The 15,283-nt window shown below is 35.6% G+C and overlaps 1 protein-coding gene across 1 annotated transcript in view; it reads left to right on the top strand.

Annotated features, from left to right (window-relative positions):
• Amacr (Alpha-methylacyl-CoA racemase) overlaps positions 1-15,283 on the top strand; it is a 64,108-nt gene that overhangs the window by 13,509 nt on the left and 35,316 nt on the right. Inside the window, exons 2-3 of the mRNA XM_090390381.1 lie at positions 6,008-6,146; positions 12,887-13,030. Coding sequence (XP_090246507.1) covers positions 6,008-6,146; positions 12,887-13,030 — 283 coding nt within the window. The remainder of the gene's footprint in view (positions 1-6,007; positions 6,147-12,886; positions 13,031-15,283) is intronic.

Here is a 15,283-nt window from a genome sequence, read left to right as displayed (position 1 = left end):
CTCCTCATGTGTGAATGTAGATGCAAAATACTCATTTTAGTTTGTTAGCTACCTGAGCAGAATCATCAACATTTGAACCATCAATATCCAATGGACCAATCTGATTCATCCCCTTCCTTTTAGAGTTTGCATAAGTAAAGAACTCTTTGCTGTTTTTCTTTGCATCCTTTGCCAAAGATTTCTCGTAATCTGCCTTTGCCAGCATAACCTCCCTTTTTACTTGGTTACAGACCAGCTTATATCTATCAAAGGTTTCTGTGTCACCCATTAATTTATATGTATGCCATGCATTTTTCTTCTCTGCCACATGTCTCATTAATTCATCTGACATCCATTTAGGCCTAAACCTTGAACAATATTTCTTAGTTGGTATGAAAAGCCTAGTAGCTTCCAAGGTTAATTCTTTGAATGCTTCTCATTTTGAATTTGCTGTTGGTAACATCATCAGTTGGTCCCACCATATAGAATTTAAATACTGTCTCAGACCTCTGTAGTTGTCTTTACAAAAGCAAAAACCCTTCCCTTTACCCCTGATGGTAGTTACCTCTTTGAGTAAATCCCACTTCAGCACACTGTGAACACTGCTACCTAGTGGTTCCTTTATCTGCAGATTCTTAATACATGAAGAACCACTAAACCACTACTAATAATAAAATCAAGAGTATTACTCCCTCTAGTTTCCTCCCAAACATGCTGCTGTAGAAAACAATCATCCAATAAATCCTTGCTAGTGTGTGAGTGACCAACCCACAAATTCCAGTCAATATCTGGGAAATTAAAATCCCCCATTATAAGACGCTCTGATTTACTGGCCCACTCTATTTCTCTGTACAGTTGTTTATTATACTCATCAGCATCATTAGGCCTATAACACACTCCTACTCTCAATTTTGTTTCCTAATGCTTATGTCACACCAAACTGACTCGACACCGCACTGCCCAGCCTTGTCGACTGGCTGTACTTCCTTGTATTTTATGTGTTTCAATAGCATAATAACCCCTCCTCCCTTCCTGTACACATTGTACTCCCCATATTCCATTAATGTATTCCTTATATCTGTGTGACACCATGTTTCTGATATCCTAACAGTATCTGCCTTTGATGGTTTAACCAACACCTCAAATTCATCAAATTTATTTACCAAACTCCTAGCATTGGGGTACATGCTGTTGTTTGTTATTTAGGAGCATTAGCAACTAAGGCCATATTGCTCCTGGGATATGCGGTGGTCATTCCCTGACCTTTCTGCATCCTCTGTATTTGGTGGTCACTGGCTTGAATCCCGGCTTATTAATCAAGAAGCGTGTGCACTGCTGCTCCTGCCCACCTGGCTATGGAGGCGCCTGGTGTACATGCAAGTATACATGCACCTGTTCCTATTCTTAGCTACCCTAACACAGCCCACGTGTTTACTTGTACCGCAATGACTCCCAGCAGTCTCTGAAATCCCCTGCCTCTTGTTTTCCAGGATGCTGCTTATTCCAATAGAAGCAGTGCAAGAATCACTTTCACCTCTGCCAGCAGCTACTGTTAATCTATTAGTCCATGTATCTCCCCAAGCTAGCAGTTTTCTGACCCACCTAACACTGACTCGATAGCATCAGCAAATATTCTAGTTCTTAGTAAATCACCCAATCACCGAAGTAGGTGAAATGGCATTGTTTCTGTCAGATCTCATATTGTGAATGCCTTCACAACTAGTTGCCCTGATATTGAACTACCTCGAATAAGCAACACTTCTACAATGGATTCTCGAATAGGCAACACTTCGCCAATGGATTCTCGGCAGATACCAACACCCCACCACTGGGTGGTTGTATCCACCTAGAATAAGTAACATTAGTTTTCTCCATTGGCAAAGCATTGCCTCCAATCAGGGCAACTCATTGTGAAGGCATTCACAATATGATTTACACGAATATCAAAAACGATGCCATTTCACCTAATTCGGCAGTTTACTATGAACTAAAATGATGCTTGGCACTCGCTTGTTTGATTACCAAATGTTTATATTGCTTAATATTTTTGAATATTAAAAATAAATAATTTCTATATTTAAAAAAATGTAATAAGTGGGAAAATGTCATAATAATACACTGTGTCTTCTTTATCACAAACTTTTTATGTGGGGAAACCTTTTACCTGGAAAACTTCTTAAGAGGGAAATAATACATTACAACATACAGAATTGAAATTGGGACTTAAGAAACCAAATCTAGTACGGAGGAAAACTTGTTATGCAGGAATTTCTTATCCGGGTTCTACTGTATATTTGATTTGGTTTTTTTCAATGTTGACTGTTCCTCACAGTACTCTTTACGTTCATTTATAAAACACTTTATTTTATAACAGGAAATGTATCAGAACCTTAGTGAAGGCCATGCAAATGGGGGATGCATTGCACCATGGCCTTTGATCTAGGGGATCCCAATCAAGGGAGCCATCAAAGTCTCAACATAAATAAATGGGACCCCTTTTGCATCCGGGCTCCCAAGTACCTGTGCACAGCCCTACCTATACTATACTACTACCTATTGTGTACTGCTTGAAGTCTGAGAAAGCAGAAGATACTTGTTGCTATTTAAAAATAAACTAAACTATTTGAAATTGTTTTGCTTGTACTTTAGAAGTCATTACAATTAAAATTAATTATACCTGAGCTGAATATAAATGAAAATTATAAAAAAAGAAAAAAGTTGGATGGCTACTGAAATATCAATGTGGAAGTACAGTAATATGCATTTAAGTTAACCATGGATTTGAATCCACACAACTGTTAAATATGGTTTATGGTACTGGAATATATTTATAAATTTTGAGATATTTCATGCCCGAATTTATATTATATTATACAAATAAATGATTTACATATAAATCTTAATAAAGATGTTTATGTTTTTATACAGCAGACAGTAACCAGTTATGCATGCCTATCAGAAAAAATGACCTAAAAAAATTAAAAATATATAGAAAACTTACTTTAGCCAGGAAATGTTACAGATGTAGTCCTATGAGATCTGGACTTAAATCTATGCAGTGAATAATATCCATCATCATCTATCCAGGTCATTCATAACCAAAACTGAGTATCTGCATTTTTATTTTTACTGTAAGAAACATAAACAGAACTTTAAATCATAAAAATTGAATGGTTGCTTAAGGATTACTCCAGCTATGATCATCTATACCCCCATAACTTTACAGATTAGAAGGAAAATTTTTATTTTTAATTTCTTTATTTATTGCCAAGAAAAATATAGATTCTAAGAGTTGGCAACACAAAACATGATTGCGTGGAACAAAAAATCTCTTAATATGAAGATTTTGCAACACGATACTACATTTTGAAACTGATACTATATTTAAATTAGAACAAATAAAATAACATTAAGCAGAGGATTACAAATTTTTAAAAGCTACACACACAGCTCCATGTTATTTATGCATTTTTATATGGTTTATGAAGTTTCTGAAGTATAAATAAAAATCTAAACCTATTTCCTATCAAACAGCAAGCTCAATATTGTATCTTGTCAACATTTTCAATCCAGCTTGGGATAGCTGTTATCAAGACAAAGTTCAGGAGATAACAAGTCTACTCTAACCAAATTTGAAGGGGACCTGTTTTCTGCTGATTCTGTCTTGATAAAGGATAATGATTTTTTTTTTTTTTTTTTTTTTAGGAGCATTAGCAACTAAGGCCATATTGCTCCAGGGATATGCGGTGGTCATTCCCTGACCTTTCTGCATCCTCCGTATTTGGTGGTCATGAGCTCGAACCCCAGTCTAATCAAGAAGCATGTGCTACACACTGCTGTTTCTGCCCACCTGGCTATGGAGGCGCCTTAAAGGATAATGAAAGTTGGATCCAAAACATTTACATTAATACATTATTTAGTATATTGGGACTCCACAAATCATTTAAAATTGCATGAATAATGTGGAGAGTGAATATTCATCCCACATGCTTTTCACATAGTATATTTGAAAACAGATTTAATATGAAAACTCAATTCGAATGCAATTCAGTTCAAAACTAAAAGATATAACTACTGTTATGGGTAAAGATCATTACAATGGCATCACAGTTTTTAAATTCTTTTCAGTGAAATAAACTGATATTGCTAACAAGTGCAGATGCTAAATGTGAGATGTTCAGATTAAATGCAGCAGTTACTTAGCTTTTCATACCAGCTAAGAGAGAGAGTGTTCAAAGATTAGATCCAAATGGATGTCATCTGACATCCATTTGGAAGTGGGTGGTTTGAGACTAATGGCACAAGTGAAAAATGCATTGGATGGTTATAAATTATCAGGGGATACAGAAGTCTACAGTAAATATAAAGCAGTCAGAATAAAGTTATTAAAGAGGGTTAAGCCAAGCTAAGGCAGATGAGAAGTCTTTGGATAAGAATGCAAACAAATGCAGTCTTTGCTTATGTTAATACTAGATGGAAAGCAATGCAATCTTTGCTTATGTTAATACTAGATGGAAAGAGATCATTTTTACATTAGCCCACAGGATATGAATGGCACAACTATTGATGATCCTGTACAGGTTGGTGGCAAACTGAATAAGCATTTTGCATCTGCCTTCACACATGAAGTTTTTAGGGCTGGACCAGAAGTATACCAAATTTTAACTGGAATTTAAATGATTTCATGTTGTTGCAAGTTAGATGTGCAGAAATTTGCCTTCAGCCAGAAAAATTAACTGTTTGAATATGCTTCCACCCAATGTTGTGGAAGTGTGTGATTTGAATAAATTTGTATAAACCCGTGCCCAGCTGCGCGGGGTCCAAAATGGGGTCCACCAGTATTGTAATCTAAATTATATTCCCACATTGAAACAAATTTTTTCAAATGCTGTAAGTATTGGATTTATTAACAAAAATTTTAGACACTGGACTTCAATTTACAAACTCATATGTTGATCTTTTGAACTTTTTTTTGTAACTTCATAAAACATCACCTTTTGAAAGTAAAATAAGAAAGAATGAAATATTTTCAGCTTTAATGTACTGTATTGTATCATTAAGCAGCAAACTCAATTCAACTAGGGACATTCTTATCAAAGAACTAAAGAACTAAAATGGTTGTGGGCAGGACACATAGCTTGAAGACATGATGACAGATGGACTAAGAAAATAACAGAACGGTACCCAAGAGGAGCTAGAAGAAAACCTGGAAGACAACAACGGAGATGGACAGATGAAATTCATGAGTTTGTGGGTAGTAAATGGATTGCCATTGCACAAAACAGAAGGAACTGGAAAGTTGCTGAAGAGGCCGTCATCCTGCAGTGGATTGAAAATGGCTGATGATGATGATTGTATCATAGTTAACATATGCTATACATGGAGCTAAATATAGCATACCATTTGAAGTATATTTTTGGTGAAATACACTATCAAACAGTGTTTCCTTTTAGATAAAAATGATTACTTTTTAGAATAGTTCAATTAATTTATTTCCTGGTGACTATACACGTATACATGCTTCAAAGACTATTTGAAGTGCATTTCCTGGGTGAGGCTGCAATTTCGAGAGAAAGGCAGCTGGTTCTTGTTGTATGACAATGCCGCTGCCTATATTACATTTCTGATGAAACATGGCAGTATAAAGATCAATTATCCACCCTACTCTCCTGTTCTAGCACCAGCAGACTTCTTCCTCTTTCCCAAGGTGAAAGAGGAACTTCACTTCTACAAAAAATGCACATTTTTTGTAGAATTGAGCATAATAGTCCAGAGCCCACTCAAATATGTTAGGGTACTCAGTGCATTTCATTGTGTCTCATATTTTCAATAACATAATAGAGGGCACACAGATCTCATGCAGTGGGGTAGAGACTATTTGTATATGACAAGTATCAATGCAGTTTTTACATAAATTTTTTACCATTTAATAATTTTTGCCATTTAACTAATAGATTTTTCACTTTTATCTTTTTAACTTTGGTAATAATAAGTATCTGTATATTGTTTGTTTGTCTATTAATTTCAGCCAGGATTACAAATGAATGTTGATAAGCTTTGCCGAGGAAAGAGATCAATCATTCTTAACCTGAGACATCCTGATGGTGCAGAAATATTCAGAAACTTGTGTACTAAATCTGATGTTCTTATAGAACCATTTCGTGCAGGTAATTCATGCAGAGCTTTTATGTAATAATAAAGTGAAAGTTACTTTTCTATTATTATTGACTCTAAATTATTGCAGTATCAATGATTTGTTATTTTTGAATATATTCATTATTAATATATTATTTAATATATAGAATAAAATATTAAATTTAAATTATTTCAGCTCCACATTAACAGATGAAGCAGAATTGAAAGTCTGAATTACTGATAATAATATTGGTTTAATGATGGGCAACTAGCAGGTATGCATGACACCAGAGTACATTTGTTTACATATGAACCATGATTGTGTACTTACCCTGGATAGCAAAATGACAGAGGGGCTTACATAATGAAAAGTGTTAATAAGGAAATTGACATCAACCCATATACAAACAGGCTGACAAAAAATATTAATATAGTATAATTTAGCTAATACATTTAACTTTATATATTATAAATTATTGTAATCTTAAGTAAAATTAAAACAAGACAAAGAGGCTATACATACAACCACGGGAGCAAAACTGGCCAACAGTTGGGAGAGAGAACAGATTTAGTAGCTCTTTTAAGTATTCGGTATAGTAGGAGTAGTAGTAATAATACAGGCATACAATGCAAAAAAGCAAGCATATGAGCTTATGTAGCATCCACAAAAAAAAAAACACAATTTCACACATCCATTCTCTCTAAACGTTTGTACAGTTCCTCCTTGAATTTATTTAAGCTATTAACCATCCATTGTCTAAAGGCAAATTTCTGCACATCTATCCTACAACTGTCTTTCCTCAATTTGAATTTATGGCCCCTCAGGTTAGTAATCTGAGCAAGTGGAAGAATCTCATCAGAATTCAGAATGCTCAACCCATTCAAGGCCTTATACACCTCAATCAGATCACCTTGCAGATGCCTAGTCTCCAGCTGCTGCAATTTGCAGAACTTAAGCCTCCCTTGGTAAGAGGATCCCTTCATTCCCCTCACCAATCTTGTTGCCCTTCTCTGTACATGCTCAGACAAATCTACATCCTTCCTAAAATGAGGCCTCCAGACCTGTATGCAGTATTCAAGGTGTGGCTTAACTATTGCCTTACACAAAGGGGTAATCACCTCCTTTTCTCTGCTAGCAAAATTCCTGTATATTATTGACAATACCCCATGACTTGCTCTGGCAGCCTGTCTGCATTGCTCAGAAAACTTCATATCTGACTGCACAATCACTCCCAGGTCTTTTTCATTTTCTACCACCCTAAGTGTAGTGCCACACAGTTGGTACATTTCTCTGGGTTACTTCTACCCATATGCAGTACTTTGCATTTATGTTAAACATCAGTTGCCACTTCTCAGCCTATCTGCCCAAATTTTCTAGATCCTCTCGCAGTAGCACACTGCCATTATTGTCATTAACAACCCCTCCAACCTTTGTATCATATGCAAACTTCGACATTAAGCCTGATTACCTTCATCAACATCATTGATAAATATACAAAACAACAGTGGGTCCAAAAACGAACCCTGTGGGACTCCACTAATAACATTAGTCCATGAAGAGCAGCATCCATTGATTACCACTCTCTGTTTTCTCCCACTCAACCACCCTTTTATCCATTGTAGCAACTTACTCTTAATACCATCCTGCTCCAATTTGTACAGTAATCTTCCATGCACAACAGCGCCAAAAACCTTCCTGAACTCCAAGTATACGATATCAAAATTATTTTTTGCATTCAGTTCCTTTGTAACCACATCATAGTATCCAATCAAATTTGTCAGATAAGGCTTTCCCTTAGCAAACCCATGCTGTGTCTGAATTATTGCTGCAGTTCTGGCTAGATGATCCTGCAATGCATCTTTAACCTCATAAGCTAGTCTGTAAGTTTTGGAAAAGCTACACTATAAAAGATGCAATTTTCAATGTTGCTGATGCCCAGAATGTTCCAGTTCAAACAATACAAAGAAACTGAAGTTGTTGTTGTTATTTGGTTTTTAGGAGCATTAGCAACTAAGGCCATATTGCTCCGGGATATGCGGTGGTCATTCCATGACCTTTCCGCATCCTCCGTATTTGGTGGTGACGGGCTCGAACCCCGGTCTAATCAAGAAGCGTGAGCTGCGCACTGCTGCTCCTTCCCACCTGGCTACGGAGGCACCAGAAACTGGAGTAAGTTGTGGCCAGAAATCTATCCAACTGATACAGAAATCATTCCAAAAGAAACTGAAATTTTGCAGTTATATTCAAATATTCCTGGTTTTAAAAATATTTCGATGGAGGAAGTAAATGATTGGCTGGATATGGACGTCGGATGCGAAATTTTAGACAACAACGAAATTGTGCAAAGAGTGATGACAATTTCGGATGATTCTGAAACTGAAGAAGAAGAAAAAGCTGCTGCTGATGGAACAACAAGCATAATTATAATGTCACTATGAAGCTGAAACTATGTTGTCTTGAGTGGTTCGAGGTACAAGAAGAAGCAGATGCTATGCAAGTGTTACTTTTGCGTAAAATTCGTAACATTGCCTCCCAAAAGGCTTGAGGGATAATGAAACAAAAGAAATTGACTGACTTTTTTAGAAAAGAAATTTAAGTATGTAATATTGTTTTATTTAAAATTTTTTTGACATTACTAGACAAAATATTAACTTAAAATATTAAAAATAGGTATGCATGTAGATACCTGTACTATGATTTTTTTGATTACCCGGTAAAAACTAAATAATAATTAAAGTTTAATTAAATTTCATTAGGTTATGTATTATGTAATAAAATAAACAAGTTAGATGACCTGGTCTATATGTTTTTAATGTACATATTCTATTGTCTGTCTATTCGATTATCCATCATGGTCTCGGTCCCGTACCCTGATGGACAATCGAAGTTCTACTGTACTGTGAATTGCAGTTGATTGGAAAATTGAACCAAAGAGCATTAAAGAAGAAATTTTTGGTGGGTTTCACAGGCATCCAAATGGCTGATAATGGTTAACTCCTCCTGAGGTGTTTGGAGTGAATAGCACTATTCCAGGGGACCAGAGTGCAACTCTGGGGAAGGTATCAAAAAATGCAGAATAGGCAATGAGTGGCAGACAACTGTATACACTGGTTACTTTAGGTTAATAGAGGATAATAGAAGAATACTGTGCACTGTATGGTCATGATTAGTAAGAGAATGCCATAAGTAGTTCTGTCCTGAGCCAAAGTATTCCCACTGCTATGAGCTTTTTGCTTTGCTGCTCTAGGCCGAGGCATAATTTTAGTGTAAATTTAAAAATAAAATACTGCACGAAACTAAGGGATACAAGTATAATAATGCTACAGTAGTCCCGAGTTCTGTGACAGTAATATATATCTTTATTTGTTGTGCCAGGTGAATACAAAATCGAACTGGAAGCAACATACCTGATGTTACCAAGGCCAAAAGGGTGTAATGTTAGATCCCAGTGATATATAAATAAATAATAAAAAACAAGTCTTATTTACATCAAGAATCATCTAATAAACACACAGATACAAGCAGCCATACAGGTTAGAACAGAGGTTCCCAACCTTTCTCGGTTCACGGCGCCCTTAGCGTCCCGGTAATTTTTTCACCTCTAGGCCAAAAGAAATACCTAACACAGTGGTTTTCAACCTTTTAATATATACCTATATTAAAATTATAGGTATATATTAAAAGGTTAACTCCTCCGTGATACACAAGAGGTACTAAATAAAGATCAATTATAGATCACCACAAAATTAAAAAGATATGGCACAATGGATATTGTACTTTACCTTTATATTGTACCCTTTTATAATGAAATAAATATATAAATTTCAAAATAATAAATAATAACTTTAAGTAACTTAAACCCAAATTACACGGCACCCCAAGAATGTTGTTTCGGCACCCTAGTGTGCCGTGGCACCCCAGTTGAAAACCACTGGGTTAGAAGATAGGATGGCATCAACAGTTTCCTTGCGGTATTGGTGATCTATAGAGAATGAACCAACACTGAACTGCTGAATAAGTTTGAATGATGAGTGTGGTATTAGTATTAACTAATATTACTCAGTAATTAAATGGGAAGTTTTAGTATTAGTATTAGCAAATAATGTATTTAAAAAAAATCCCCTTCCCACATCACCTGTTCATTCCCTCTAATAGTTGTCTGGTTCTCGAATTTATTTAAACCACCTATTTCCACAACAACAGATGGAAGTTTGTTTCAATAATCAACTTGTTGTTGGCTGAAGGCAAACTTCTGCAAGCTAATGGGAGTGCTGTGGCTCAGGGGAGAACTGAGGGGGGCAGTTGCCCTCTGAATCACAGCCTATTAAAATGCACTACTTGCTTGATGTTTGTTGGGCAGTCAGGTACGGGACATGATACTGCCATGGGGGATGTCTTTGTGTGTGCACGATGCAAGGAGTGTAAGGAAATCAGGCGACAACTCAGCATTGTTATGGGCCTATATGAGAGCTTGGACAGGGTGTATGCCCTCGAAGGATTAAAAGTGAGGGGCCCATCAAGCTCTCAGCTGCCCACACCAATGCCAGAGCTTGCACTTGGTCATCGTGCAACACAGCGGCAGCCCCCAAGGCAGAATGCGCTGGTCCCAAAGGAACTAGTAATTGTTGGTGACTCTACTGTCAGGGAAACGGGAAACATGCTTTGTAAAAAGGATAGGTGGAACAGGACCAGGGTATGTCTGCCAGGGGCAAAGGTTGATGACATTGTAGAGCGGATATCATCTTAAGTTTTGCAAATTACAGTGTCTGGAGACTAGGCATCGGCGAGGTGATCTGATAGAGGTGTATAAAGCCTTGAATGGTTTGAGCATGCTCAATGCTGATGGGATTCTTCCTCTTGCTCAGAATAATCACCTGAGAGGGCATAAATTCAAATTGAGAAAAGACGGATAGTAGGATAGACGTGAGGAAATTTGCCTTTAGCCAGCGGGTGGTTGGTTGCTGGAATAGACTTCCATCCCTTGTCGTGGAAGTTGATAGCCTAAATAAGTTTAAGGCTCAGCTGGACAGGTATTTCGAACGAACAGAGGGGTGAAGTGGAAGTGGTTATTTTTTATGTATTTATTTATTTATTATTTTTTATTTTTTTTTATTTTTTGGCTGATGCTGCATAAGCTTGCTTTCTTGCATCAAATGCCTCTACTAATGCTAATGCTAATGTCTATGCTGCAAACAACTTCCTCAGTTTGAATTTATGTTCCCCACATGTGTGTAAGCTGAGAAAGAGGAAGAATGCCTCAGTATTGAGCTTGCTCAATCCATTCAAAGCCTTTAACACCTCAATCAGATCACCTCACAAGTTCCTGGTCTCCAGGCACTGCAGTTTGCAGGTGTAGCCTTTCTTGGTAAGACCACACTTTTGTTCCCTTCACCAATCTCGTTGCCCTTCTCTACACTCATTCCAGCAGATCTACATTCCCTACATACAGTAACTCAAGATGTGGCCTAACCATTGCATTGTATAGAATGGGATAATTGCCTACTTAACCCTGCTAGCAAAATTCCTGCATATCACTGACAAAACTCAATGAGTGCCCTGGCAGCCAGTCTGCATTGTTCAGAGAACTTCATATCTGACTGCTTAATTATCCCCCCCCCCAAAGTCTTTTTCATTTTTCACTACTCTGAGTGTAGTATTACACAATTGGTATGTTAATCTGGGATTATTGTTATCCCTGTACAGCATCCTGCATTTGACAATGCTAGAACTTCAACTGTCATTTCTCAACCCATTTGCCTAACTTTTCTAGATCTTGTTGCAGTAGCTTACTTTGGTTACTGTCATTAACCATCCTGCTAACCTTTGCATAAGCCTAATATACCTTCATCACTATCATTAATAAATATAGAAAACAAAATTGGCCCAGCAGTGAACCCTGGGGGATCTTAATTCTGACATGGTATTGTATAATAAGATTTAAAAACATCATTAGAAACAAGTCTTGTTACCCAAAAAAAAATTTAATAAATAAATAAATAAAAATATTTCCTAAGTAATGTGTAGCAAAACTCCAAGTTAGCAAAGCAGATTAAAAATGAAGCAGAACAAATCTTTCTCGACAGTATCCATAGCAAGGGCTTTTTGTATAAACTGGTACTGTTTAAACAAAAAAAAAAAAAGAATACTATATTGGAGAAATACTGAAATTCACATAATTCTAATTATATTATTGTTTTTATATTTAAATACCATTAAATTTTATTATAAAAATAACACAGCTGTTGGACTACATGTGAGCAGTGTACTTTGATTCCAAAATAAGTAGGTCTGCTGCACTGCATGCATAAAAAAATAGTAAATTTATATCTGAACTTGCTGTAATTTTTTATTCTTTACTTCTAAAATAGAGACTTAAACTTTTCTGGGAGTGACTTTGAGTTTATTTTTGCCACTAAGTTATGGTAAAAACTGATTTTGTAGCAGGTGTCAGTGTATTTTAACACCGGTACATAGAAATAGATTATTTTTACTGCTATTCTCTAATTCTAATGAAATTAATGATGCTGACTGAAACTGAAATTATAATGGAGGAATAGCAAAATTTATATTGATATCACTTTAACAGATAAGTTAATTTTTAATTTTTTTTGTGTTAAACACATCAGTGTGCCCAATTAGTAGTTAATATTATACCAACTTTGGATATGAGGATCTGATTTGATATAATGAAACCACCCCGGTACTATATTTGATTTGTTTCATTAATTAAATTTTTTAATGTGATGAGAGAGCCATATTTTTCTGTTTTAGGTGTAATGGAGAAACTTGGTTTGGGACCAAAAGAAATCCACTCCATAAATCCATCTATTATTTATGCCAGACTTACAGGATTTGGTCAAGAAGGACCCTTAGCAAAAAGAGCAGGCCATGATATCAATTATATTAGTATAGCGGGTAAAGTATATGCATAGTATTTCTCTTAATTACCATATGCTGAATATACATGTAATTTTTTTTTACTCATTTACAAATTATTAAGTGATATTAATTTTTTTAATATTGATAATATAGTTTATTCTGTTTTTTAGGCATTTCAAATGCATAAAGTGGCTATTTATCTTTACCATGTCCATAACAATTCAATTCCAAGAGGATGGATTTTTGTGAAATTTTATTTTTGGTTCCTTTATGAATATCTGATTAGCCAGCTGAACTTTCATTAACAGTAGACAAATAGAAATCCAGAAATTATTATTTTATTTTTTTCATATCAGTAGGTTATCCATATAATGGATACTGTAGCTGAAGCAATGATATTATGCTTATTATGTTGCACTGAGTGAATGCAATATGACAGATGTGATAGATGGACTTGTATGTACAGCACTTTTGGTTTAAGTGTTGTGCATACAAGAATATTTGAATTTTTAAAAGCTCATTTCCATTATCAGTTTATTAAATACATAAAAATAGATGATGCATTTCAATTTTTATTAAAATCCAGGAAAAAATTGAAGTATATTACAAAAAAAGTTGAATGAATATTATGTTTGAGGTATGTGTAGGGAAGTATAAAGAATTACCTTTATATTATGCAGGTCAATCATTTTTCATCAGGAAAAAAAAAAGTGGAACAGAGATTTTTGGATGCTGATTCCAAACCTGTTTTCCTCTACCATGTCTTGTTTTTGTGATGAGATTGATTACATGAACATGATGAGAATGATTATACCATTCATATACCTATTCAGCCAATTTACATGAATATAATTATTATTTATTATAGTTTTTGTGATGAAATTGATTACATGAGCATGATGAGACTGGTTATACCATTCACAAACCTATTCAGTCAACCTACATGAATATAGTTATTGTTTATTCTTGCAGTTGGTTAATATTTATACATTCATATTTATGTAATTGTTTGAATATATCTATATCCTTGTCATTTAGTAATTTAGCAGATCTTTCAGGTAAGATCCGGTAAACTACTAAAGTTTCGAGACAATGCTGTCTCGAAAGTGTAAAAATCACCACAACAACAATTTATCAGTTATACTCAGGCTATTCTCTGGGTGACCAGAATAAGGTGTAGCCACCACATGTTATTTGTACTGATTGTTTGAATGGATTACATGTCTGATTGAATAAAAGCAAAAAAGTCAATGCTGTTTACCACACCCATGATTTGGAGAGAGCCAAATGACTGCAATGATGATTATTACTTTCATAATTTTCATGGATTTTCAGTGAGGAATAAGCACAAGATTGCTTATCTGAATCTGGATTCAGCAACGAGACCAATTCCTCACGATGAAAGTGCCAATCCTAGTACCCCCACAGCATGGACCAGATATTCTTTAGAAATTGAAATGGAATGCAATTAAGGTGCAAATGACAGAGATCTAGGAATCAGCTAATCCTGAGTACACACTAGACAAAGGGGGTGTCTTCATTGACAGCTTGGCTTTACCCATGATGACATTAATGACCTCATTAGAGATATAGCTCTCTTGAAAGATAAAGACAAATTTCTTGCCTTGAAGCTATAGCAAAAACACTTGTTAAGAAGAACGTTAAGCACCTCACTATTAACGATTTAATGTTGTTCGCAATAAATGGTCTGTTATGCTACTTCCATGATATCAATGGAGTTTTTAAGGAATTGTCACAAGTACACATTACATCACTGATATCACTTCATCGATTTTCTGTGGGGTGGTGGGTCATGCTTCTTAGCAAAAGCAGCCCGAGTGTGGCAAACACTTTCCAAGATTCATAAGCTAGTATAGAATCTGTTGGAAGTAAAGGTTTATAATGAGAGTCAGAGTAATCTACAGACCAGTAGTGATTAGAGCTTCTACATGCAAGTGGAATGGATGAGTATCTTATTATGGGTGATTTCAGTTTGTCCCTAACTGATTGGAGCAAGTGAGAGGGAAACTCACCAAAGGAACACATTTTTAAATCAACTAAATGACTGTTGTTTGAATCAGCATGATAGGGAAAGTACTAGTAGGCAATAATATTCTAGATCTAATCATCACCCATGACCAGATGATATAATAGGATAGAGTGTACATGAACCATTAGCATGGAATGTCACAGAGTTAAAAGTTGGATGACAAGGAAAGAGAGGTAGTAGTTGATAAAGGCAAAGGAATGGGTTTTAATTTCAGAAAAATAGATTATGGCAGCTTGAGG

The sequence above is a fragment of the Mastigoproctus giganteus genome, chromosome 2, assembly GCF_048544385.1.
Source record: "Mastigoproctus giganteus isolate SK-2022 chromosome 2, ASM4854438v1, whole genome shotgun sequence".
In the NCBI taxonomy this organism is placed as follows: Eukaryota; Metazoa; Arthropoda; class Arachnida; order Uropygi; family Thelyphonidae; genus Mastigoproctus; species Mastigoproctus giganteus.
The sequence above is the reverse complement of the archived record's forward strand: the minus strand, read 5'-3'. Positions and strand labels throughout refer to the sequence as shown.